Source organism: Aquarana catesbeiana, linkage group LG03 (genome assembly GCF_042186555.1).
Source record: "Aquarana catesbeiana isolate 2022-GZ linkage group LG03, ASM4218655v1, whole genome shotgun sequence".
NCBI lineage: Eukaryota > Metazoa > Chordata > Amphibia > Anura > Ranidae > Aquarana > Aquarana catesbeiana.
The window spans coordinates 716898308-716922517 of record NC_133326.1 but is presented as its reverse complement, the minus strand read 5'-3'; the positions used below and the strand labels follow the sequence as shown (position 1 = coordinate 716922517).

Below are 24210 nucleotides of genomic sequence, written 5' to 3'. Positions count from 1 at the left end.
TGCCATGTTCTGATGTCAGTGGGCACTGTGCCATGTTCTGATGTCAGGGGGCACTGTGCCATGTTCTGATGTCAGGGGGCACTGTGCCATGTTCTGATGTCAGTGGGCACTGTGCCATGTTCTGATGTCAGGGGTCACTGTGTCATGTTCTGATGTCAGGGGTCACTGTGTCATGTTCTGATGTCAGGGGGGACTGTGCCATGTTCTGATGTCAGGGGGCACTGTGCCATGCTCTGATGTCAGGGGGCACTGTGCCATGTTCTAATGTCAGAGGACACCATGCCATGTTCTGATGTCAGGGGGCACTGTACCACATTATGATGTCAGGGGGCACTGTGCCATGTTCTGATGTCAGGGGTCACTGTGTCATGTTCTGATGTCAGGGGTCACTGTGTCATGTTCTGATGTCAGGGGGCACTGTGCCATGTTCTGATGTCAGGGGTCACTGTGTCATGTTCTGATGTCAGGGGGCACTGTGCCATGTTCTGATGTCAGGGGGCACTGTGCCATGTTCTGATGTCAGGGGTCACTGTGCCATGTTCTGATGTCAGGGGTCACTGTGCCATGTTCTGATGTCAGGGGGCACTGTGCCATGTTCTGATGTCAGGGGTCACTGTGCCATGCTCTGATGTCTGGGGGCACTGTGCCATGTTCTGATGTCAGGGGTCACTGTGCCACGTTCTGATGTCAGGGGGCACTGTGCCACGTTCTGATGTCAGGGGGCACTGTGCCATGTTCTGATGTCAGGGGGCACTGTGCCATGTTCTGATGTCAGGCGGCACTGTGCCATGTTCTGATGTCAGGGGGCACTGTGTCATGTTCTGATGTCAGGGGTCACTGTGTCATGTTCTGATGTCAGGGGTCACTGTGTCATGTTCTGATGTCAGGGGGCACTGTGCCATGTTCTGATGTCAGGGGTCACTGTGTCATGTTCTGATGTCAGGGGGCACTGTGCCATGTTCTGATGTCAGGGGGCACTGTGCCATGTTCTGATGTCAGGGGTCACTGTGCCATGTTCTGATGTCAGGGGTCACTGTGCCATGTTCTGATGTCAGGGGGCACTGTGCCATGTTCTGATGTCAGGGGTCACTGTGCCATGCTCTGATGTCTGGGGGCACTGTGCCATGTTCTGATGTCAGGGGTCACTGTGCCACGTTCTGATGTCAGGGGGCACTGTGCCACGTTCTGATGTCAGGGGGCACTGTGCCATGTTCTGATGTCAGGGGGCACTGTGCCATGTTCTGATGTCAGGCGGCACTGTGCCATGTTCTGATGTCAGGGGGCACTGTGCAATGCTCTGATGTCAGGGGGCACTGTGCCATGTTCTGATGTCAGGGGGCACTGTGCAATGCCCTGATGTCAGAGGTCACTGTGCCATGTTCTGATGTCAGGGGCACTGTGCCACGTTCTGATGTCAGGGGGCACTGTGCCATTTTCTGATGTCAGGGGGCACTGTGCCATGTTCTGATGTCAGGGGGCACTGTGCCATGTTCTGATGACAGGGGGCACTGTACCATGCTCTGATGTCAGGGGGCACTGTACCATGCTCTGATGTCAGGGGGCACTGTGCAATGCTCTGATGTCAGGGGGCACTGTGCCATGTTCTGATGTCAGGGGGCACTGTGCAATGCCCTGATGTCAGAGGTCACTGTGCCATGTTCTGATGTCAGGGGGCACTGTGCCACGTTCTGATGTCAGGGGGCACTGTGCCATGTTCTGATGTCAGGGGGCACTGTACCATGTTTTGATGTCAGGGGGCACTGTGCCATGTTCTGATGACAGGGGGCACTGTACCATGCTCTGATGTCAGGGGGCACTGTACCATGCTCTGATGTCAGGGGGCACTTTACCACGCTCTGATGTGATGTCAGGGGCACTGTGCCATGCTCTGATGTGATGTCAGGGGACACTGTGCCATGCTCTGGTGTAAGGGGGCACTGTGCAATGCTCTAATGTCAGGGAGCACTACTGTGCCATGCTCTGTTGTAAGGGGCACTGGGCCATGCTCTGATGTCAGGGGGCACTGTACCATGCTCTGATGTCAGGGGCACTGTGCCATGCACTGATGTAAGGAGGCACTGTCCCATGCTCTGATGTCAGGGGGCACTGTCCCATGCTCTGATGTCAGGGGGCACTGTACCATGCTCTGATGACAGGGGGCACTGTGCCCCTCTGTGGTACTAACTGACACTGGCTGGCGGGGTCACGAACTGACACTGATGTCACTAGTACAGTGATAATACAGTAATACAGTGATAATACTGTACACTGTACTAATGACACTGGCTGGGAAAGGGTTAACATCAAGGGGTTAACTGTGAGTCTAACAATGTGAAAAAATGTGCTGCTTTTACTTACTAGTCTGGCTGTTCTTTCTCCCTGCTCTTCAGGCACAAGAAAGGACCAGATCAGTATTCCTATGTACACAGAGTTCTGTGTGTTTGGTTTGTGTGAAATATATATATATATTCATGTGTGTTTGAGCTTCTGTTTGGGGTGCACACCCTAATGCAATAGGCTGCGCACACCTATGGCGAGTACTACAGTACATTGTTTTTGATTCAATGTTGGTTTAGTTTTGTGATACACAAGATGCAATGTCCGGTACATAATTAGTCCATTGATTGAAAAAGCCTCACACATGTGGCATTGTCATACTCAGAAAGTGTAGCAGAATGTGTTTTTGGGTGTAATTCTAAGTATACCCATGCTGTGTGTGGGGAAATATCCTAATAAATGAACAACTTTGTGTAAAACATTTTCAGCATTTTCCAAAAACTTGTGACAAAAACAAATTTAATCTTCACCATTCAACTCTCCAAAATCTGATTATTTTTGTGGGTGTTTCAACTGTCCTGGTGCTTCAGGGCCTCCAATAGGTAGTTAGGAAATTAGATGTGTAATTTATGCCCCTTGAAAGCCTGAAGGGGTTCCTTGGATTTTGGGCCCCTCTATGCAGCTAGGATCCAAATAAGACTCAGCGAGTCCAGTGAGACCATGGCTTGTTATCAGTTTAGCTCATTCGGCAGGAGCCGTGCATCATATATAGAGGCAGTATTTGTTACCACTCCTATATATGACAACTTCCCACCGTCACTGGTTCTCAAGCACCCACAGTGTATACAGGAACCAGTGATGTCAGGGATAGCCGTGACATCACTGCTTGAATGTGGCCAATGGCATATTCGGTCAATGATGTCACTACTATCCCCGCCTCTTTCCTTATATAGCTGTTGACAGTACAAGGAGCTGTCTTTTGGTGATTCATACCATCAGGATTGGTCGTGTACACTAGGTCATTATGGATTTATTTTCAGAGAGTTGGTGGGTGGTGAGCATCATGCTTGATGGATGGATATTTACAATAAACAACATCTTTTAGGGATTGTTATGTTTTAATGAAGGACTTGTCACATGTGTGGGTGTCATTATTTCTGGGTCACACCTTTCTTTGTGAATAAATGTTGTAGCACCCTGGTGTTTAGTTTAGTTTCCCCTGATGAAGTCACGTGACCGTGACGAACACGCGTCAGGATGTACAGGCACCGGAAGCTCGCTGCTAGTTTTTGTTTTGTATTGTGTATGGAATGAAATGTGAGTACTCAAGTCTTTTTAACTGCAATAAATTTATTTCAAATGTACTACACCATTGAGTACCCCCTTCTTCTTCCCCTTACACCCGAATACCTGCCCATAGAGGTCACGCTGATACTGGCCACAACTGGTAGCCTGTTTTGGCTTCCAAAGACGGATACACACTACCATATCTAAAACACCAGATCGGGAGGTCGGTGAACATCTGGACACATAGGGAGCATACCTGTTACCTTCAAAGATATACAGTACTTACACGGCCGTGAGGTAAGGAGACACCTAATACACTAGTGTATTACACTGAAGATAAGAAGATGAGAAGTCACTTTTGCACTTTATATAGATACTCTCTGCACAGAAGTAAAAATCACGGATTTTGCACATTGTGTATTTTCATTTCACCACAAAGAAGAAAAGGACATTCTGTAAATATTTTATGTTATTTTATTTATTACAAAGAAGATAAGGACATTTATATATCTATCTATCTATCTATATATATATAGATAGATATCTATATATATATAGATAGATCTATATATATATCTATATATATATATGTATATATATATATATGTATATATATTGTATATATATATCTATATATCTATATATATATATATCTATATATATATAGATATATATATATATATATATATACATATATATATGTATATATATGTATATATCTATATGTATATATATATGTATATATATATATATATATAGATATATATATATATATATATACATACATATATATATATATATACATACATATATATATATATATATATATATATATATATATATACATATATATATATATACATATATATATATATATATATATATATATATATATATATATATATATATATATATATATATATATATATAATTTATTTATTTATTTATTTTATTTTATTTCCTTTTAGAGCATTGACTTGAGGAACGGGGCACTTATTTATACTGATCATTTGCACATTGTCACTTTACTTGTTATTAGCACAGCTATGGTTGTTTAACAAGTAGCACACTGTCACTTCATTGTGCATGGATTTCAGTTCATTTCATTGTTTATTTATACAGGGCAGCACTAGTTACTTTTTACCTCGGCTAATTGTTGAGGATCAACTGATTTCACACTAATGCCCTGTACACACGATAGGATTTTCCGACAACAAAATCCATGGGATTTTTTCCGACGGATGTTGGCTCAAACTTGTCTTGCATACACACGGTCACACAAAGTTGGTCGGAAAATCCAAACGTCAAGAACGCGGTGACGTACAACACGTACGACGAGCCAAGAAAAATTAAATTCAATAGCCAGTGCTGCTCTTCTGCTTGATTCTGAGCATGCATGGCACTTTGTGCGTCGGAAATGTGTACACACGATCGGAATTTCCGACAACGGATTTTGTTGTCGGAAAATTTGAGAACCAGATCTCAAATTTTGTGTGACGGAAATTCCTATAGAAAATGTGTGATGGAGCCTACACACGGTCGGAATTTCCGACAACAAGGTCCTATCACACATTTTCCATCAGAAAATCCTATCGTGTGTACAGTGCATAAGTCTGTAATTGCTGCACTTCTCTCTTCTGTCGCCAGGTGGCTGGGTACTTGGTGTTATTAGATATGAGAAGGGCACTGCAAGGTCAGATTATGGGTATATGGGGTATCTCAGCCAATGGGAAAGGGTTTTATTAAATCCCTTGGCCTGCTGGGAGAACCTATATATTTGGGTGGAGTCAGGTGATCTATGTTCTTTGACACCTGGACGGCTGTCTGGGTGGACGTGTGTTGTATTGTCCAGGCTGCTTGGCTGGGGATTGTCCTATCCCGGGCATATCTGGCTGCTAGTCTGTCTGAGGGCCTATCCAGAAGAAAGAGAGCAGCGTAGGGTTGGGATTCCGGCTTGCAGTCCAACCAGAAGTGACGGTTCTGCCGGCTGGAGAACCTGTCGTGGTCTGAGGTAGAGGGGAAGCTGGCACCACTAAGGGACCAACCACTTTATTACCAGGGACCACAGTGAGTAACTGAAGCAAGTACCGGTGCAAAATTCTCACCAACCGGGCACAGTGAAGAATCGGGAAACTTCAGCAGATGTCAAGCCAGAGACCCAGCCAGGAGAGGTGACACTTGCAGAGCAGCCTTGTGTGTCAAGCCAGGAACAGAGCAGGCCAATAGGGGGAGAAGCTTGAGAGGTATCTGAAGTGCCAAGCTAGGGACCCAGCAGAGAAGCGGGGGTGACGCTTGAGGAAGATACCACCGTGAAGACTGGAGGAGCTCAAAGGATTCAGTGTCAGTGAATCATCTAGTCTAGAGAGAGAGACTGGGAGCTCAGTGGGCTGAAGAACTACAAGAAGTGATTGTAGTTGAAGTAAAAGAACTGTTACGCTTTGCGTTAGGAACTGTTAAAGACTGTTGCCATAGGAGACAGCATTCCTACACATGCAGATGTGGCGTCCTGCTGGATGCCTTTCCCTGCTGTCAGAAACCATGAATCAGACCAAGACAGAAGTACAATTAAATCACACTTGTTTATTAATAAAAATAAAAAGGTAACTATAGTAAGCGTAGTCAAAGAATAGCCAGAGTCCAGAAACCAGATCGGGTAATCAGCCAGGCCATAAGTCAGGGATCCAAGTGGAACAGCAAGCAAAGGAACCAGAAGAGATGTCAGCAAGCCAGTCATTAAGCAGGCACACAGGAGATGGTTTCTTGTGATGTGATCAAGGCGAAGGCAGGGAAGGAGTGAACTGGAAGTCTTTAAGTAGGCATGACTGATGATTAGATCCACAACAGCTGGTTAACTGTGGAGAGAAAAGAGAGCTGGCAATTAGCTGACAGCTGAGCGGCCAGCTCAGAGAAGGAAGGGCTGAGCCAACCCTGACACCTGCATGGCTGTCCTCCTGTTGAAGTCTCTGAGTCTGCCAATTAATCTTGCAAATACCTAAGGGTGTCCTGGCCCTAACCCTCTCTCCCAAAAGTTCTGTTAAGAGAAATAAAAATCTCTTTTGCATTCACGAAGTGTCTGGCGCCCAATAACTTTAACTACCTTGCACCCACTATGCCTCACAACCCACCATATACAGAAGGATGTCAGCTCTGGCCCTGGAGGTTCTTATTAGACTGAAGGAGGCCTGGGACCTTGCTACAATGTACCCCATACACATTCATGTGAGAAAGGTGCTGTTATGAACATGGGGACAAGGTGCTTTCCCTGGGAACGGGACCCCAAAACCCAAACCCTGGGCAAACCGAACCCAGAGCAGTTTGGCTCATCACTATCCAGCCCTGATGGGTACTTATTACCCCTCAAACAGAGCACAGATACCGGCATCCACCACCTCCCAACACCCCCACACTGATCCATCAGCACAGAAATCACACAATATTCAGCAGCAGATATACATTTTATTTTTGTGATACATCACCAACGCTTCACATGTACATTATCTCGCAAAAGTCCCTACACAACTGCTGTGTAAGTTCAACTCGAACATCGGGTGTTCGTCGAATACCAAACATTATGGGGCTTTCGCGGGAAATTCATGCACCCGTGGAACGCACCATTGACTGCATTGACGGCTGCTGATTGGCCAAAGCATGCACCTGATCTGCATGCTTTGGCCAATAACAGTGTGCTCTGCTGTGAGAGCCATGATTGGCCAAAGGCACAGTGCCTTTGGCCGATCATGGCTGATGGGGGGCTGAGTCCACGCCCCACACTATGTAAGGCTGCTTACACGACAGCCGTACATAATTTTATGAATGAGAGCAGCAAAATGACATCTGTAAAGGACAAAATGTCATTTAAAACTGATTGCAGCTGTAATGTATTGCCGGATCCCGGCAATATAGATAAAAATCATTTAAAAAAAGGGCATGTGTTCCCTCCCCCAGTCCATTACCAGGCCCTTTGGGATACACCCGTTTACCTGCCCGCAGATCCCCACAACCACCTTGCAAGGGTTGTGGAGATGAGGCCCTTGTCCCCATCAACATGCGGACAAGGTGTTTTGGGGGGGACCCCAAAGCACCCTCCCCATGTTGAGGGCATGTGACCTGGTACAGTTCAGGTGGGGGGGTACTATTGTGCATCCCCTTTTTCTGCGGCCTGCCGGGTTGCGTGCTCTGATAAGGGCTGGTATGGATTTGGGGGGGACCCCTACGCCCTTTTTTTAAAAATTTTTGGCACAGTTTTCTCAATGATTTCTATCTATATTGCCGGGATCCGACAACACATTACAGCCGCAAGCAGTTTTAAATGACATTTTTTCCTTTAGAAATGTCATTTTGATGTGGTATTGTTCTAAACATGGGAAAGATGTACTACTTCATGGGCATACTATAGACACCCACCAGGCACGATATTTAAAGGAATATTTCATTTTTATTGTTTCACTTTAAGCATTATTAACCACTTGCCGACCGCCTCACGACGATATGCGTTGGCAGAATGGCACGGGCAGGCAAAGTAGCGTACGGGTACGTTACTTGCCTCCCGCGGGTGGGGGGTCCAATCGGACCCCCCCGATGCCCGAGGCGGATGGCATTGTTCCCTGCCGGGGGCAGCAGGGGTGGAGGAGCGATTTGCTCCTAACTTTTGGGATGGATGCCCCCATGCTTCGGCATATATATATTTTAGGCACAGATTGCTCTAAAAAATATTTTATTTTTTACTAATTATTCTTGTATTTGCTTTGCAGGTATGGTATGTCTTATGCCCCATACACACGGTCGGACATTGATCGGACATTCCGACAACAAAATCCTAGGATTTTTTCAGACGGATGTTGGGTCAAACTTGTCTTGCATACACACGGTCACACAAAGTTGTCGGGAAATCCGATCATTCTGAATGCGGTGACGTAAAACACGTACGTCGGGACTATAAACGGGGCAGTAGCCAATAGCTTTCATCTCTTTATTTATTCTGAGCATGCGTGGCACTTTGTGTGTCGGATTTGTGTACACACGATCGGAAATTTATAGCCTGCTCTCAAACATTGTGTGTCGGAAAATCCGATGGAAAATGTGTGATGGAGCCTACACACGGTCGGAATTTCTGACAACAAGGTCCTATCACACATTTTCCGTCGGAAAATCCGACCGTGTGTATGGGGCATAACTGTTATAGGGCGTACACACGGTCGGACTTTGTTCGGACATTCCAACAACAAAATCCTAGGATTTTTTCTGACGGATGTTGGCTCAAACTTGTTTTGTCTACACACGGTCGCACAAAGTTGTCGGAAAATCCGATCGTTCTAAACGCGGTGACGTAAAACACGTACGTCAGGACTATAAACGGGGCAGTGGCCAATAGCTTTCATCTCTTTATTTATTCTGAGCATGCGTGGCACTTTGTCCGTCGGATTTGTATACACACGATTGGAATTTCCGACAACGGATTTTGTTGTCGGAAAATTTTATCTCCTGCTCTCCAACTTTGTGTGTCGGAAAATCCGATGGAAAATGTCCAATGGAGCCCACACACGGTCGGAATGTCCGACAACACGCTCCGATCGGATATTTTCCATCGGAAAATCCGACCGCGTGTACGGGGCATTGTACTGTAATTTTACTTTGTTTTATTGTTAACCATCATTTGCTTAGCAGGTACGCCATTCAGTTGCAACGCAGATTTATCCATCTTGACAGCAGCAGCGTTTGCTCCCACGATACATAAAGCCGTGACTCCAGCGCTGTAGGAGGTGATTTTACCACCACAGTTAAAAAAAAGAGCATATATGCTGAAGCATGGGGGCAGCAGGGGTGGAGGAGCAATTTGCTCCTAACTTTTGGGGCGGATGCCCCCATGTTTTGGCATATATTTTTTAGGCCATTCAGCTGCAGCACTGATTTATTGATCTTGACAGCAACAGCGTTTGCTCCCACGATACATAAAGCTGTGACTCCAGCGCTGTAGGAGGTGATTTCACCACCACAGTTAAAAACAAAATGGTGCATGTATGCCCATCATTAGAAGTGGGTGGATGAAGGGAGGTATTCTAATGGTGGGCATACCCACGATCAATCTCTTTTTTTCGTTCAGCCCACAGGCTGCATGAAAAAAAAGATTACAATATATGCCCAAGGACCAGCAACATACTGGTATGTTGCTGGACTTTGAGTGGTTATACCAGAATGATGCCTGCAGGTTTAGGTATAATCTTGTAATCATTCTTTTCAGCCAGTGGTTGGCTTTCATGTAAAGGCAATCCTAGCAGCTAATTAGCCTCTAGACTGCTTTTACAAGCAGTGGGAGGGAATGCCCCCCTCCCCCCACCATCTTCCATGGTTTTCTCTGGCTCTCCTGTCCCAACAGGGAATCTGGGAATGCAGCCGGTGGTTCCGATCAGAGACCAGAATGGCTCCAATCATCTTTATGACCTAAGAAACCGGAAGCTAAGAGCATTTCATGACTTAGATTTTGCCGGATGTAAACAGCGCCATTGGGAAATTGGGAATGCATTTTATCACACCGATCTTGGTGTGGTCAGATGCTTTGAGGGCAGAGGAGACATCTGGGGTCTAATAGACCCCAATTTTTTTCAAAAGAGTAACTGTCAGCTTTCATGTAAAGGCAATCCTAGTGGCTAATTAGCCGGTGGGGGGGAGGGGGGCATTCCCTCCCATTGCTATCATAGGGGATATTTACATTCCCTGAGATAACAATAAAAATGATAAAAAAAATTAAAGGAACAGTTTAAAAATAAAATAAAAAAGCAAAATAAATAATAAAAAAAAAAGCACCCCTGTCCCCCCTGCTCTCACAGAAAGGCGAACTCAAGTGTCGCTCAGATGGAGGGCAGTCATTTTAGCAGTCAACCTCCTCTGTAAATCATGTTATGTTTGGTATCCATGTACTCAGCCTAAGATCATCTTTTTTATTACATCAAACATTTGGGCAATATAGTGTTTTAGTGCATTAAAATTAAAAAAAGTGTGTTTTTTTCCCAAAAAAATGCATTTGAAAAATCGCTGTGCAAATACCGTGAAAAAAAAAATGAAACACACACCATTTTAATCTGTAGGGCCTTTGCTTTAAAAAAAATATATAATGTTTGGGGGTTCAAAGTAATTTTCTTGCAAAAAAAAAAATATTTTTTCATGTAAACAAAAAGTGTCAGAAAGGGCTTTGTCTTCAAGTGGTTAGAAGAGTGGGCAATGTGTGACATAAGCTTTTAAATGTTGTGTATAAAATGCCAGGACAGTTCAAACCCCCCAAATGGCACCCTTTTTGGAAAGTAGACACCCCAAGCTATTTGCTGAGAGGCATGTCGAGTCCATGGAATCTTTTATATTTTGACACAAGTTGCAGGAAAAAGACAATTTTTTTTTTTTTGCACAAAGTTGTCACTAAATAATATATTGCTCAAACATGCTATTGGCATATGTGAAATTACACCCCAAAATACATTCTGTTGCTTCTCCTGAGTACGGTGATACCACATGTGTGAGACTTTTTGGGAGCCTAGCCGCGTACGGGACCCCAAAAACCAATCACCGCCTTCAGGATTTCTAAGGGTGTAAATTTTTGATTTCACTCTTCTCTGCCTATCACAGTTTCGGAGGCCATGGAATGCCCAGGTGGCACAACCCCCCCAAATGACCCCATTTTGGAAAGTAGACACCCCAAGCTATTTGCTGAGAGGTATGGTGAGTACTTTGCAGACCTCGCTTTTTGTCACAAAGTTTTGAAAATTGAAAAAAGAAAAAAAATACATTTTTCTTTTCTTTCTTCATTTTCAAAAACAAATGAGAGCTGCAAAATACTTACCATGCCTCTCAGAAAATAGCTTGGGGTGTCTACTTTCCAAAATTGGGTCATTTGGGGGGGTTGTGCTATCTTGGCATTTTATGGCCTTCAAAACTGTGATAGGTAGTGAGGACTAAAATAAAAAATGTACGCCCTTAGAAATCCTGAAGGCAGTGCTTGGTTTTCGGGGCCCCGTATGCGGCTAGGCTCCCAAAAAGTCCCACACATGTGGTATCCCCATACTCAGGAGAAGCAGCAGAATGTATTTTGGGGTGCAATTCCACATATGCCCATGGCCTGTGTGAGCAATATATCATTTAGTGACAACTTTGTGCAAAAAAAAAAGTTTGTCATTTTCCCGCAACTTGTGGCAAAATACAAAATATTCCATGGACTCAACATGCCTCTCATCAAATAGCTTGGGGTGTCTTACTTTCCAAAATGGGTTTATTTGGGGGGGGGGGGGGTTGTGCCATCTTGGCATTTTATGGCCTTCAAAACTGTGATAGGTAGTGAGGAGTGAAATAAAAAATTTACGCCCTTAGAAATCCTGAAGGCGGTGCTTGGTTTTTGGAGCCCTGTACGCGGCTAGACTCCCAAAAAGTCCCACCCTTGTGGTATCCCCGCACTCAGGAGAAGCAGCTGAATGTATTTTGGTGTGCAATTCAACATATAACTATGGCATGTGTGAGCAATATATCATTTAGTGACAACTTTTTGTAAAAATGTTTTTCTCTTTTTTTGTCATTATTCAATCACTTGGGACAAAAAAATAAATATTCAATGGGCTCAACATGCCTCTCAGCAATTTCCTTGGGATGTCTACTTACCAAAATGGGGTCATTTGGGGGGTTTTGTACCGCCCTGCCATTTTAGCACCTCAAGAAATGACATAGGCAGTCATAAACTAAAAGATGTGTAAATTCCAAAAAATGTACCCTTGTTTGTAGACGCTATAACTTTTGCGCAAACCAATAGATATACGCTTATTTTCTTTTTTTTTTACCAAAGACATGCGGCTGAATACACTTTGGACTAAATGTATGACTAAAATTGAGTTTATTGGATTTTTATCATAACAAAAAGTAGAAAATATCATTTTTTTTCAAAATGTTCGGTCTTTTTCCATTTATATCACAAAAAATTAAAATCGCAGAGGCAATCAAATACCATCAAAAGAAAGCTCTATTTGTGGGGAAAAAAGGACGCAAATTTAGTTTGGGTACAGCATTGCATGACCGCGCAATTACCAGTTAAAGCAGCGCAGTGCCAAATTGTAAAAAGTCCTCTGGTCTTTAGGTAGCCAAATGGTCTGGGGCTGAAGTGGTTAATATATATCTATAAGGTTTATGAGGTCTGGTAACCCCATTTGAATGATTTTGCATTGTGAATGCAGCAAATTATACTGTTTAGGAATAAATGTTTACATATATATATATGATTAACTACACATCTAGGTAAAAACAGGAAGCTCTATGGGTATATAGAATTACAGTTATATTATATATATATGTCTCTAAATACAATAATCTGTATATTTAAACAAGAAAAATCATAACTTCCCTCTAATTCATGAGATATAATACATAAAGTTATAATCTTATACTCATACCATGTTGGATATCTGCATAGATGGTACGATTTGCAATAAAGGGTTGCCCTAAACATATAACCAAAATGTAATAATTCTTTTTAGGCATGTTAGGCACATTATGATATTCATTATAGAATTTCCATAGATTATAGGTCATGTATTTGAATTCCTACATAGTTTAGGATTTTAAGTAGACAAACCCGATATCTATTAAAGCGGAGCGCAGCCGTTTTTTTTTTTTTTTTTTTTTTTTCAAAAGTCAGCAGCTACAAATACTGCAGCTGCTGACTTTTAACCTCCCTGGCGGTATGATTATTTCAGATTTTTAATGCTGAAAGCGGTACAATTATTTTGCATGGAAATTTGGCGTTTTATTATTGTAGGCCTGCAAATCTTATGCCGCGTACACACTAGTGGAATTTCCGCTCAAGCTTGGCTTGCATACACACGGTCACACAAATGTTCGCTGAACTTTTGACTGTCAAGAACGTGGTGACGTACAACACTACGACGAGCCGAGAAAATGAAGTTCAATGCTTCAGACCATGTGTCAAATTGTTTCTGAGCATGTGTAGGAATTTTTTGCATCGGAATTGGTACAGACGATCCGAATTTCAGATCAGAACTTTTTCCGACCGAAAAATTGAGAACATGCTCTCAATCTTTTGTTGGCTGGAATTCCGCCAGCAAAAGTCCTATGGAGCATACACATGGTCGCATTTTCGGACCAAAAGCTCTCATCGAACTTTTGCTGGCGGAATTTCTGCTCGTGTGAACGGGGCATTGGGGATAACTCACTTAAATATTAAGTGACCTTACAAATATTAAGTACCCCGAAATGCGTCGGGCTTGAGAAGAGCTTTTCATCATGACTCATTATGTGTTGTTCATCATGGTTACTGTATAGTTTTACTATGTTACCTTAGATATCTATTGCTTGTTTTTAACAATTGTACTTTTTTCAATACAAATAAAATCATATGTTTCTTATTATATATAAACGATTATCGAGTTTTATAAACTTCTTCTGCTCATGCAAGCGCCGGAAAAGTCCACCTAGGGGAACCTTTTGTTTTGTGTCTATAGATTATTGGACGTGGCACGGCTCCTTGTCCTAAACTAGTTGGTCACCCCTTCTCTGTTTTAGTATTTATAATATAAAACTGCATGCAGGGCACTGGACAAACCACTAGGGACAAAAGGGATGTGAAATAAATTGATACAGTACTGTAACCTGTAAGATTACAGTGTACTGTATACGTATTGTGTGATTTACTTTTTGAATTTGGCGCCGTTCTCTGTCCCCGTGCATCGCAACGCTCACAGGGAACGGAGCTTGGCTCTGTGATAGATCGAGCGGAGGACCGCTCGCACACACAGCAGGGAGACATCGCAGGATCCTGGGGACAAGGTAAGTAAGCTGCACTTGGATCCTGCTATGCGATCCTGAGTGTGGCTCGGGGGTTACCGCTTTTGGTGCCGAAAATCCACCCCGAGCCAGACTCGGGAATACCGTCAGGGAGGTTAAAATAAGAACACTTACCTGTCCAGGGTGCCCGTGATGTCGGCACCCGAAGCCGACATCGATATACGTGGAAGGGAGCATTGGTCCAAAAAATGACCCAGTTCCTCCTGTGTGGGATGCACTTTAGATGTGTACAGATCCCCGTAAGAAAGATAAGAATACTTCGAGAATTCGGGTCTGGTCAGCAACCATTTCCCCCTCTACATTTTGGATGGTCTCTATATGGGTCGTCCTCTGCTGGGCTTTAGCTATCATTGCTAGCAAGTGTCCTGTGTTTTCCACCTCATTAAAGTACTTTTGCTGCAGGAAGAATCTCTGGTTCTCCGCTGCAGTAGTGGAAACCTGTTAATACATGGCCTGCGCTTCTTGCCATCTACGCTCAGACTATGAGGTGGGGGCAGCAACATATGACTCTTCTGCTCTGGCGGCCTCACTCATTACTAGGTTCTTCCACTCTTTGGTTTTAGTTTTAATAGCGGTAACCTGCGTGATAAGTAAGCCCCATAGATGAGTCTTCAGGGCATCCCAAACTACCATAGATCTAGCTGTGCCCTGATTAAAGTGCATGAATTCTGTGAGAGCTTTGGGAATGGGGTCAGATTCTGGAAAAATTGTGAACCAGAAGGGGTTGACCTTCCACAGCCTGTGCTGATGGCTAGGAGAAAACGCTACGCGGACACATAGGAGTTGTCCGAGATGTTGCGTGGAGCGTACATCATGGAGTCAGTCAGCTGATGTGCCAAATTGTTGCCCAGACATAGATCAAGAGAGGCATTTGTAGAATGCTGAGTAGCAGGAAAAGCAGTGCACATTAGGATTCTGGTCTCTCCACACATCTCGCAGGCCTATTTCTGCAAGGAATCGAGCAAAGGGGGTAGGACCCCCCGACCGAGGATTGCCACTAGCTCTGGGTGAAAATGTATCCATCTGTTTATCCATAACATTGTTATAATCTCTCATCACCCAAATAGGGATGTTGGAGTAAGAGGCTATAAATTGTGCTAGACATTTCAGGCTGTCAAAGGAGAAGGGTGGAGGGACGTAGATATTTGCAACAATACATGTCAGCCCTGCTAGTTTGCATAGCAAAAAAAATGTGCCGTCCCTGATCATCAACCAGGGAGTGCAGTAACTGAAAGGAGACAGCATGCAAAATGAGTATGCTGACACCCCTCAAGTAACCTGTGTGGGTGGAGTGAATCTGGGTTGGATAACTGCGGTGTTTAAGTGTAGATATAGAGTTAGATTGTAAGTGTGTTTCCTGAAAACATACCACAGCAGGTTTGTGGGCCTTCACCGTGGAGAAAAATGCCACCCGCTTCACTCCATCACCCAGGTCCCTTACATTCTACGAGATCAAAGTACACACATTAGATATAGAACAACAATATGGTAAGTAACTTGCAGGGACATTTCCAGGTGCAGAAAGTCGTCAGGGGACTCCCCACATCTCCACTTAGTAGCTGTAAGCAAAAGGATTCTCCGGAAAAAGTCCAGGTGAAAGGGTGGCAGTGTCTGCCACAAAAAAGCAATTCCAGTTGGACAAACACAAAAAAATAACAGAACATCCACCCTGCAACCAGCAGGGGTCAGTAGTGGTTTAAAAAAAGTGGGTAACCAAGAAGGGAAAGAAAAAAGGAAAAAGGGTCTTTGCATCCTCTAGACCAGGGGTCTCAAACTGGAGGCCCTCCAGCTATTGTGAAAACTACAAGTCCCATCATCCCTCTGCCTGAGGGAGTCATGCTTGTAGCTGTCAATGCCTCGTGGGACTTGTAGTTTTGCAACAGCTGGAGGGCCACCAGTTTGAGACCCCTGCTCTAGACAATTAAGGACCAGGTAACATAGTGCATGTCCACGTAGGACGATGTTAGGGGGGGCCCCAACATCTCAGTTCAACTCTGATTCAAAGGGACTTGCGAATCCAAGTGTAGCACTAACTCTCGGTGGAGCTGCTGATTTAAGCGGGCTTGTTACCTTCACTCTCCTTCCCTCTGTTTCACCGGGTCTAGGGTTTCATTGAGTTTACCTCCAGACGATATAAGCACCAACACTTGAGTACGTTTTCAATGCTTTATTGAACGCTTAACGAAGGAAGTAGCAGGAAAGAGGCAGAAGGGAAACTGCAGGGAAGCTCAAATACCTTTCTGTAGGATTCTTGACAAATGTCCTTTAGAGTTGAATATTGCAGTAGAATGCGCTCCCCTCGTGGGACACACTCTTTGCTCACCTGGATAGGCCTCTCTCACTTGCCTAGCAGCCAGTACGTAGCACGAACAAAAGTCTCTGCCACAGACTTGCTTGAGATGAACCCGTACGATCGTCTGCCACAGGATGTATTGGTTTTGCGGTGAATGTCAGACACAGTGCTTGAACCTTTAAGCCAAAACCGGCAACACTATGCTGTAAAGTTACTTTAGGATATCTCCTCCAACCGAGTCACCAGGCCCCTCTCCAGACCAGTACTCTGCATGATCCTTCCATGACGGGTCCTCCCCTGGGATCTCCTCGGTTGTCCAGCTTCTTCACTCTGGATAGACAGCTCAGGACCATTCCTCGGCTGCGGTGGTAGGCCCCAGACAAACTTCTGGGCCCACCCACGCGCCGCAGCGGCGCGGGCCTCCGGAAAGGAGGACCACGAGGTAGCACTCTAACACATACCTGTCGGCCAGGAGGGCCAGCAGGTGGCTGTAAAACGACCCTAAAACATGGCGTTTGTCCCATAAATACCCTCTCCCAGAATCCAACTCGGAGGACCACCTCCACCGAGTTGTCTCCAGGACAGAAGAGCACCCATACGCTTTGACACGTTGCCTTTCCAACACTAGCCAATAGTAACAACGACACCCACCGGCTCAGTATGGAAACACATGCAACGTCAGCCAAGCTGGAACAGAGGCAAATCTAACTTCCCTTAACGAGCAATTTACTAAATTTACTAAATTATAAATCTACCAGCGCTACACAAGTCATTGGTAAAATGTAGTGCAAACAACTTATGTCTTCCTCTCAGACTTAAAGGAAGGATTGAGAAAAATAAATCAACGTGCTCAAATCCTCACTCAGCAGTAGTAGAAAGTAAAACACAATTAGGCCATGAGTGCTGGTGCTTTTTTAATTGTTTTAAGGGTTGTGAACAAGCAAGCTATCGTTTTTGAAACGTTTACCATTGCCTGTATCTGTCTGACCCTTTTTTGACAATAAAGATGACATTGAGATAATTTGGAGTTCCGGTGTGCGACCAATTCCTTGTCTTGTTTGCTTTTTTAAGGGTGTGCTCCATACGATCCAGCCAGATGGACGCGTTAGCAGGGGTATTAAAAAATTGCGTCTCGCCATTTGCTGCAATTCTAAGCTTGGCAGGATACAACATAGCATATGCAACATCATATTTGCGGAGACGCTTCTTTACTTCAGTAAACTTGGCTCTACGGAACTGTAATTCAGCAGAGAAATCAGGGTAGAATGATATGCGAACATTATCTATCTTCATAAGGGCTCCTCTGGTTCTGGCCTGATATAATATGGCATCCTGGTCCTTGAAATTAGGCAATTTAAATAGGAATGGCCTAGGAGGCTCTCCAGGTATAGGCAGCCTGGGTGGGAATCTATGAGCCCTTTGCACAGCAAACATGGTGGGGGAGAAGGAGTCTTTGCCAAATGTGTTAAGGAGCCAGTTTTCCATAAATGCCACAGGGTTTTTCCCCTCTGCCCTCTCCGGTATGCCCATCGCACGGACAATATTGGGTCTCTGCTATGTGGATGGGTGCGCTGCTCTTATTTGTGCTCTCTTTCCTATCTATGTGTTCCTATCTGTTAAACATAATCTTATTCATCATCCACCTATAAAAATTCATCATATTAAACAACAACCGTATACAAATTACGTAAATCATATAAAAGTTCGGTGATATATATCACATGATAGTAAAGTCTCTTCATATATGTTTGCAAATCTTCCGTTCAATTGCCGTGATCGGCGTGCTCTTGTGTTTGATCAATTTAAAGTGACTTAGTGCTCCACCACCACCTGTGAGATTGGCCACTCACCAGATATTCTTTAAAACTGCACCTTTGGTTCATTCATAGGGATAACCACTCCACTCAAAGGGAACTTCTCCAATAGCTATACTAGGACCTCATAAAAATGGATGAAAACGATCATCGCACAATAACGTTTAAAACCTTTATTTTATAAAACACAAAAAAAAAACTATGCACTCACATTTCCAAGTGCCATTGAGCCGGCACAGAGCTATTCCAGCAGTTAGGGACGGGTGGGCGCTGCGGCCCGGTTCGCCTACTGTGTGCTGTGATGTCTCCGTATGCCGCTATCGTTCCCCCCTTGTGTCCGTTCGCGTCCTCACCAATCACGCTCGTTCCCGGTCACGTGGGTGCAAAAAACTCCCAGCAGCCTCTACGCGTTTCGCATTCCAATGTGCGTCATCAGGAAGCTTCCTGATGACGCACATTGGAATGCGAAACGCGTAGAGGCTGCTGGGAGTTTTTTGCACCCACGTGACCGGGAACGAGCGTGATTGGTGAGGACGCGAACGGACACAAGGGGGGAACGATAGCGGCATACGGAGACATCACAGCACACACTAGGCGAACCGGGCCGCAGCGCCCACCCGTCCCTAACTGCTGGAATAGCTCTGTGCCGGCTCAATGGCACTTGGAAATGTGAGTGCATAGTTTTTTTTGTGTTTTATAAAATAAAGGTTTTAAACGTTATTGTGCGATGATCGTTTTCATCCATTTTTATGAGGTCCTAGTATAGCTATTGGAGAAGTTCCCTTTGAGTGGAGTGGTTATCCCTATGAATGAACCAAAGGTGCAGTTTTAAAGAATATCTGGTGAGTGGCCAATCTCACAGGTGGTGGTGGAGCACTAAGTCACTTTAAATTGATCAAACACAAGAGCACGCCGATCACGGCAATTGAACGGAAGATTTGCAAACATATATGAAGAGACTTTACTATCATGTGATATATATCACCGAACTTTTATATGATTTACGTAATTTGTATACGGTTGTTGTTTAATATGATGAATTTTTATAGGTGGATGATGAATAAGATTATGTTTAACAGATAGGAACACATAGATAGGAAAGAGAGCACAAATAAGAGCAGCGCACCCATCCACATAGCACTTTTAATTTTTTCTTTCGAGAATTTTTTGGATGCAGCAGCTACAGATATCACTTTTGTATTGATTGATAGGATAGGTTTTGCGCCAGTGACACCCATTTCAGAATATTGGGTCTCTGCCTGTTCTCCATGTCTTTCAAATGGGCTGAGTGGCCAGTGATAATCGATTGCATATGGCGGACTTCTCTCTGCAATGGCACTACATCATCCTCCACATTTCTCACCCTGTCCTCCAGAGCTGCAGTGCGGTCACGCAGTTTCTGCATATCCTGTCTAACTAGATTCAGCTCCAGTTTCACCCCTTTAATCTCAGTTGTCAGGGTAGTAATCACACTATGTGGCCCAATTTTTTCTCCTTTTGCCATATGTCACACTGAGAAGAACTGCTCACAAATTCCGGTTGCTATTCATATGGTGGATACTCACTATCACTATGTCACAATCGTCACGGATCCACATCCGATTCAGTCTAGATTAGAAGTCGTGGTTGCTGTACCTCTTTGGGTGTGCTGCACCAAAAGCTTGGTTGACTTCATCAGGCATACGCCTTGTTGGGTTCAACCTGTCTGGTAAGTCTCTTTCCTTACGGTGGTGGATTATCTACAGACAGCCAGTTCACATTCATTTATAGTCACTATTTTGATGTCATATATGGACTACATGCACTTTATATACACTATCACTGTTGATCTACACTTCAACAATATTGTGGTTTAATAATATTATTGTAGTGGGGGGCGTGGCTTGGCAGCGGATGTAGTCAGTCGCACATCTTGTGAGCTCCGCCGAAAATCCGCACAAAAATCCTGCAAATCTTTGCTGACAGACCGAACCTTGCATCAGACTACCCCCCGGTGCACCAGCTACGATCGCCCGCTCACAGAGATATACCAGCATGGCTGCTAAACACCCCAGATGGCTCTACAGTCCGCTCCGCTCCGGACCACGAGGCCCAAGATGGCGGCGCGGCATTCAAGTCGGCTGCAGCGAAACACAGGGAGGCCGTGCAGAAGCTTTTCCCTCAGTCTGAAACATGGGACTTACCAGAAACGAATGGCAATGGAGCGGAGAGACAAAGCGGTTCGCAATCGGAGGCAGATGACACTGTTCCCCTGGAGGATCCGCACGCTGCTCTGCTGCCCTGGGACACTGTGAGTAATTTACCTATGCCCCAAAGATCACACAAGGCCCAAACCGCGAGTTCGCCTGAACAGGAACCCACATTGAGAGATATCTTCTCCGCTGTCACTTCATGTAATCTCTCTATCACGGCACTTGCATCAGAGGTTAAGGGGATGAAGACAGAGATATCTTTCCTGCGTCAGGATATGCAAAAATTAAGGGATCGGACCTCTGCTATTGAGGGACGTATTAGCATCATAGAAGATGACTGGGCCCCCATGCAAAGGGACACACATGCTCAACAAATAATGGTAGCTAAACATGCTGCGAAACTCGATGATTTAGAAAACAGGCTACGCAGAAATACCGTCAGAGCTATTGGCATCCCTGAAAAAATGGAGGGCAGGAACCCGGTCGATTTTATTGAAAAATGGCTGCTGGATAAATTTGGGAAAGACTCGTTCTCCCCCATGTTTGCAGTGGAGCGGGCGCATAGGGTTCCATCTAGGCCCTTGCCCCCAGGCAATCCTCCTAGAGCATTTCTTTTCAAAATGCTTCATTACAGAGACAGAGACATAATTCTATCAAAAGCCCGCACTCTGGGAGATGCCCTGGTGATTGAAAATTCCAAAATATCACTGTTTCCAGACTTCTCGGCTGATGTACAAAAGCAGAGGGCCCAGTTCAATGATATTAAAAAGAGACTCCGCTCTCTGGAATTACAATATTCTATGCTTTATCCGGCTCGTCTTCGTGTAGTAGCCAGGGACGAGGTGCATTTTTTTGAGAGGCCCGCGATGGCGGTGCAATGGCTGGACAGAGAGGAAAAATCCTTACGAGAAGATCTGGGCAGAAGCCGCAGAATTACCTGAAGATCAATACCCTTCCCTATACTCTGAGAGGAAAATTTCTTTTAGTAAAGCAATGATGGTGCAATTATTATCCGTTCATAATAGTTCTAGTCACAAGATGGCAATATTTGCTTCAAGGCGGAGGATACCGCACGGACAGTTTACTGATGGTAGCTAAGTCAACGCAAGTAAATCAAGGCCTGTTGCCTTTTGGCTCTTCAAAGCCGGCTACTGAATTTAGCCCCCCAGTTGCGGGTCCTTCGTGGACGCTACAGTTTCTGTTTTATTCTGTTGTTTTCTTTTTGATTTTTGTCCCCAGAGACACAGTTACTTCATTGGTCCTGGTACTGCCTCAACGATTTTTACCTGGCCTGAGGAAGCTACACCAAGGACTGCCTAATTTCTATGGTCTTGTTCGACATAATAATGGCGGCTCTCTGGAGCATTCTCTATGTGTCCTATATGACTTACCCTCATTTATTTACGTTTTAATGCTTTATGGCTAAACAGATAATGCTTACTAGTTGGAATGTTAGGGGCCTGGGAGACAGGGTGAAACGCCTAGCTGTATTGCATATGCTTCAACGCATGGAATCCTCAGTAGTGTGTCTTCAGGAGACACATATGTTACCTGCTCAGGAATCCCCATTCTCTACAAAATTATTTACCGTTCAGTTTCACTCTGTCTTCTCTTCATATGCTAGAGGTGTCAGTATTCTGATAGGCAAAAATATAAGTTTTACTCATACATTATCGATTGTTGACCCTCACGGTCGCTATGTTTTTCTGGTATGTTCATTAGATGGGTTACAATGTATTATTGGAAATATATATATACCACCTCCCTTTTCGATAGAGGTTGTTAAGACGTTGGCCTCCTTCCTCTCACAACACCCGGGGATACCAGCAATTATTGTTGGGGATTTTAACAACTATTTAGATGCAGAGCTGGACAAAATGACCGCAAAGTTCCCTTTGGGTGGGGTGAGGGGAGGACAAACGTCCTTTGCCCGCCTCATTGCGGAACTAGGATTGAGGGATGTATGGAGGATGAGTCATGCGCAGACAAAATGTTATTCATGCTTCTCTGCTACACATAAAGGTCTCTCCAGGATTGATCTCGGTCTGGGTAATGATTTGATGCTCCCATTAGTAACTTCTACAAAATATGATGTACGAACTGTCTCTGATCATTCTCCCCTATGCATAGAGATTTCCACATCGGGTGTTCTAAAGAGGAACTACTGGAAACTCAACCCTTTTTGGTTGTCATTGTTTCCTGCGCCTGACCCCATTTTTGATAACTTAGAATCTTTCATTAGGTTTAACAAACCTTCTTCTAGCCCGGGAATTTTTTGGGACACATTAAAAGCATTTCTGAGAGGCCAATTTATCAGATCTATTAACACCATTAAGACCGAGACCAAGAACTGAGAACAAACGGTGTTGAAAGAGGTTAAGAGGACTGAATCGGCTTTTATCGAATCCCCCTCGGAGAGCACCGAGAGGTCTTTTCTTGAGGCTCAGCATATGGCCAACCATCTGATATTAACCACTGCGGAAAAGAAAAGGTTTTTTCTTCAACAAAAATATTTTGAGGAGGGAGAAACCACAGGGCATATGCTTGCTATGATGATACGCTCCCAAAAGGGATCATCCCACATAGAATCAATCATGAGCTCATCGGGCACTCTGGTTTCTTCCCATACTGAGATATTATCCACGTTCAGGGATTTCTATGCTGATGTGTACTCCACGAAAGTCAATCCTACCCTGTTGGAAACTAATTCTTTTCTAGATCACTGCCAATTACCGCAGCTCCCGCCTCAGGACGTAGCACAGTTGAACGCTCCCCTTGGGGTTGAGGAGCTCCTGGAGGCGTTGACGCTTTCCTCTCCTGGTAAGTCTCCGGGATCGGATGGCTTGCCGGCGGAGGTTTATAAGCGCTACTCTGAAACTCTAATAGTACACCTAAAGGAAGTATTTGAAGATGCCAAAAAAATAGGAAGATTACCCCAATCCATGAATGAAGCAATTATTGTTCTTCTCCTTAAACCTGGTAAAGAGGCCCATCTACCTGACTCGTATAGGCCCATATCTTTATTGACAACTGATGTTAAATTGTTGGCAAGGGTGCTGGCCACAAGACTTGCTAAAGTCATACACAAAGTGGTACATAGGGACCAATCCGGGTTTATCCCGTCGAGATCCACAGCCCTTAATATAAGAAGACTTTTTCTTAATCTCCAGATCCCTGTCGACAATCCTGGCAAAAGAGCAATACTATCATTGGATGCTGCCAAGGCTTTCGACAGCGTTGAATGGCCGTACCTATGGGAAACCTTGAAACGTTTTGGTTTAGGAGATAATTTTATTCAATGGGTTAAGCTGCTGTATTCGGCCCCCACAGCCAGGATCCGCGTAAATGGTGATCTCTCAGATTCATTTCCTCTTTTTAGAGGTACGAGGCAGGGGTGCCCACTCTCACCCCTGCTATTCGCACTGGCCCTTGAACCACTGGCAGAGGAGGTAAGATCTTCACAGTCTATTGTGGGCTTTGTCAGAGGCCCAATTTCTGATAAGATCTCTCTTTATGC

General features: G+C 44.5%; 1 protein-coding gene across 1 annotated transcript in view; it reads left to right on the top strand.

The window, feature by feature from the left end:
• Positions 1-24210, top strand: part of LOC141134368 (uncharacterized) — a 95845-nt gene that overhangs the window by 61804 nt on the left and 9831 nt on the right. The window contains exon 4 of the mRNA XM_073623935.1: positions 23864-24074. Within this exon, the coding sequence (XP_073480036.1) occupies positions 23864-24074 (211 nt within the window). The remainder of the gene's footprint in view (positions 1-23863; positions 24075-24210) is intronic.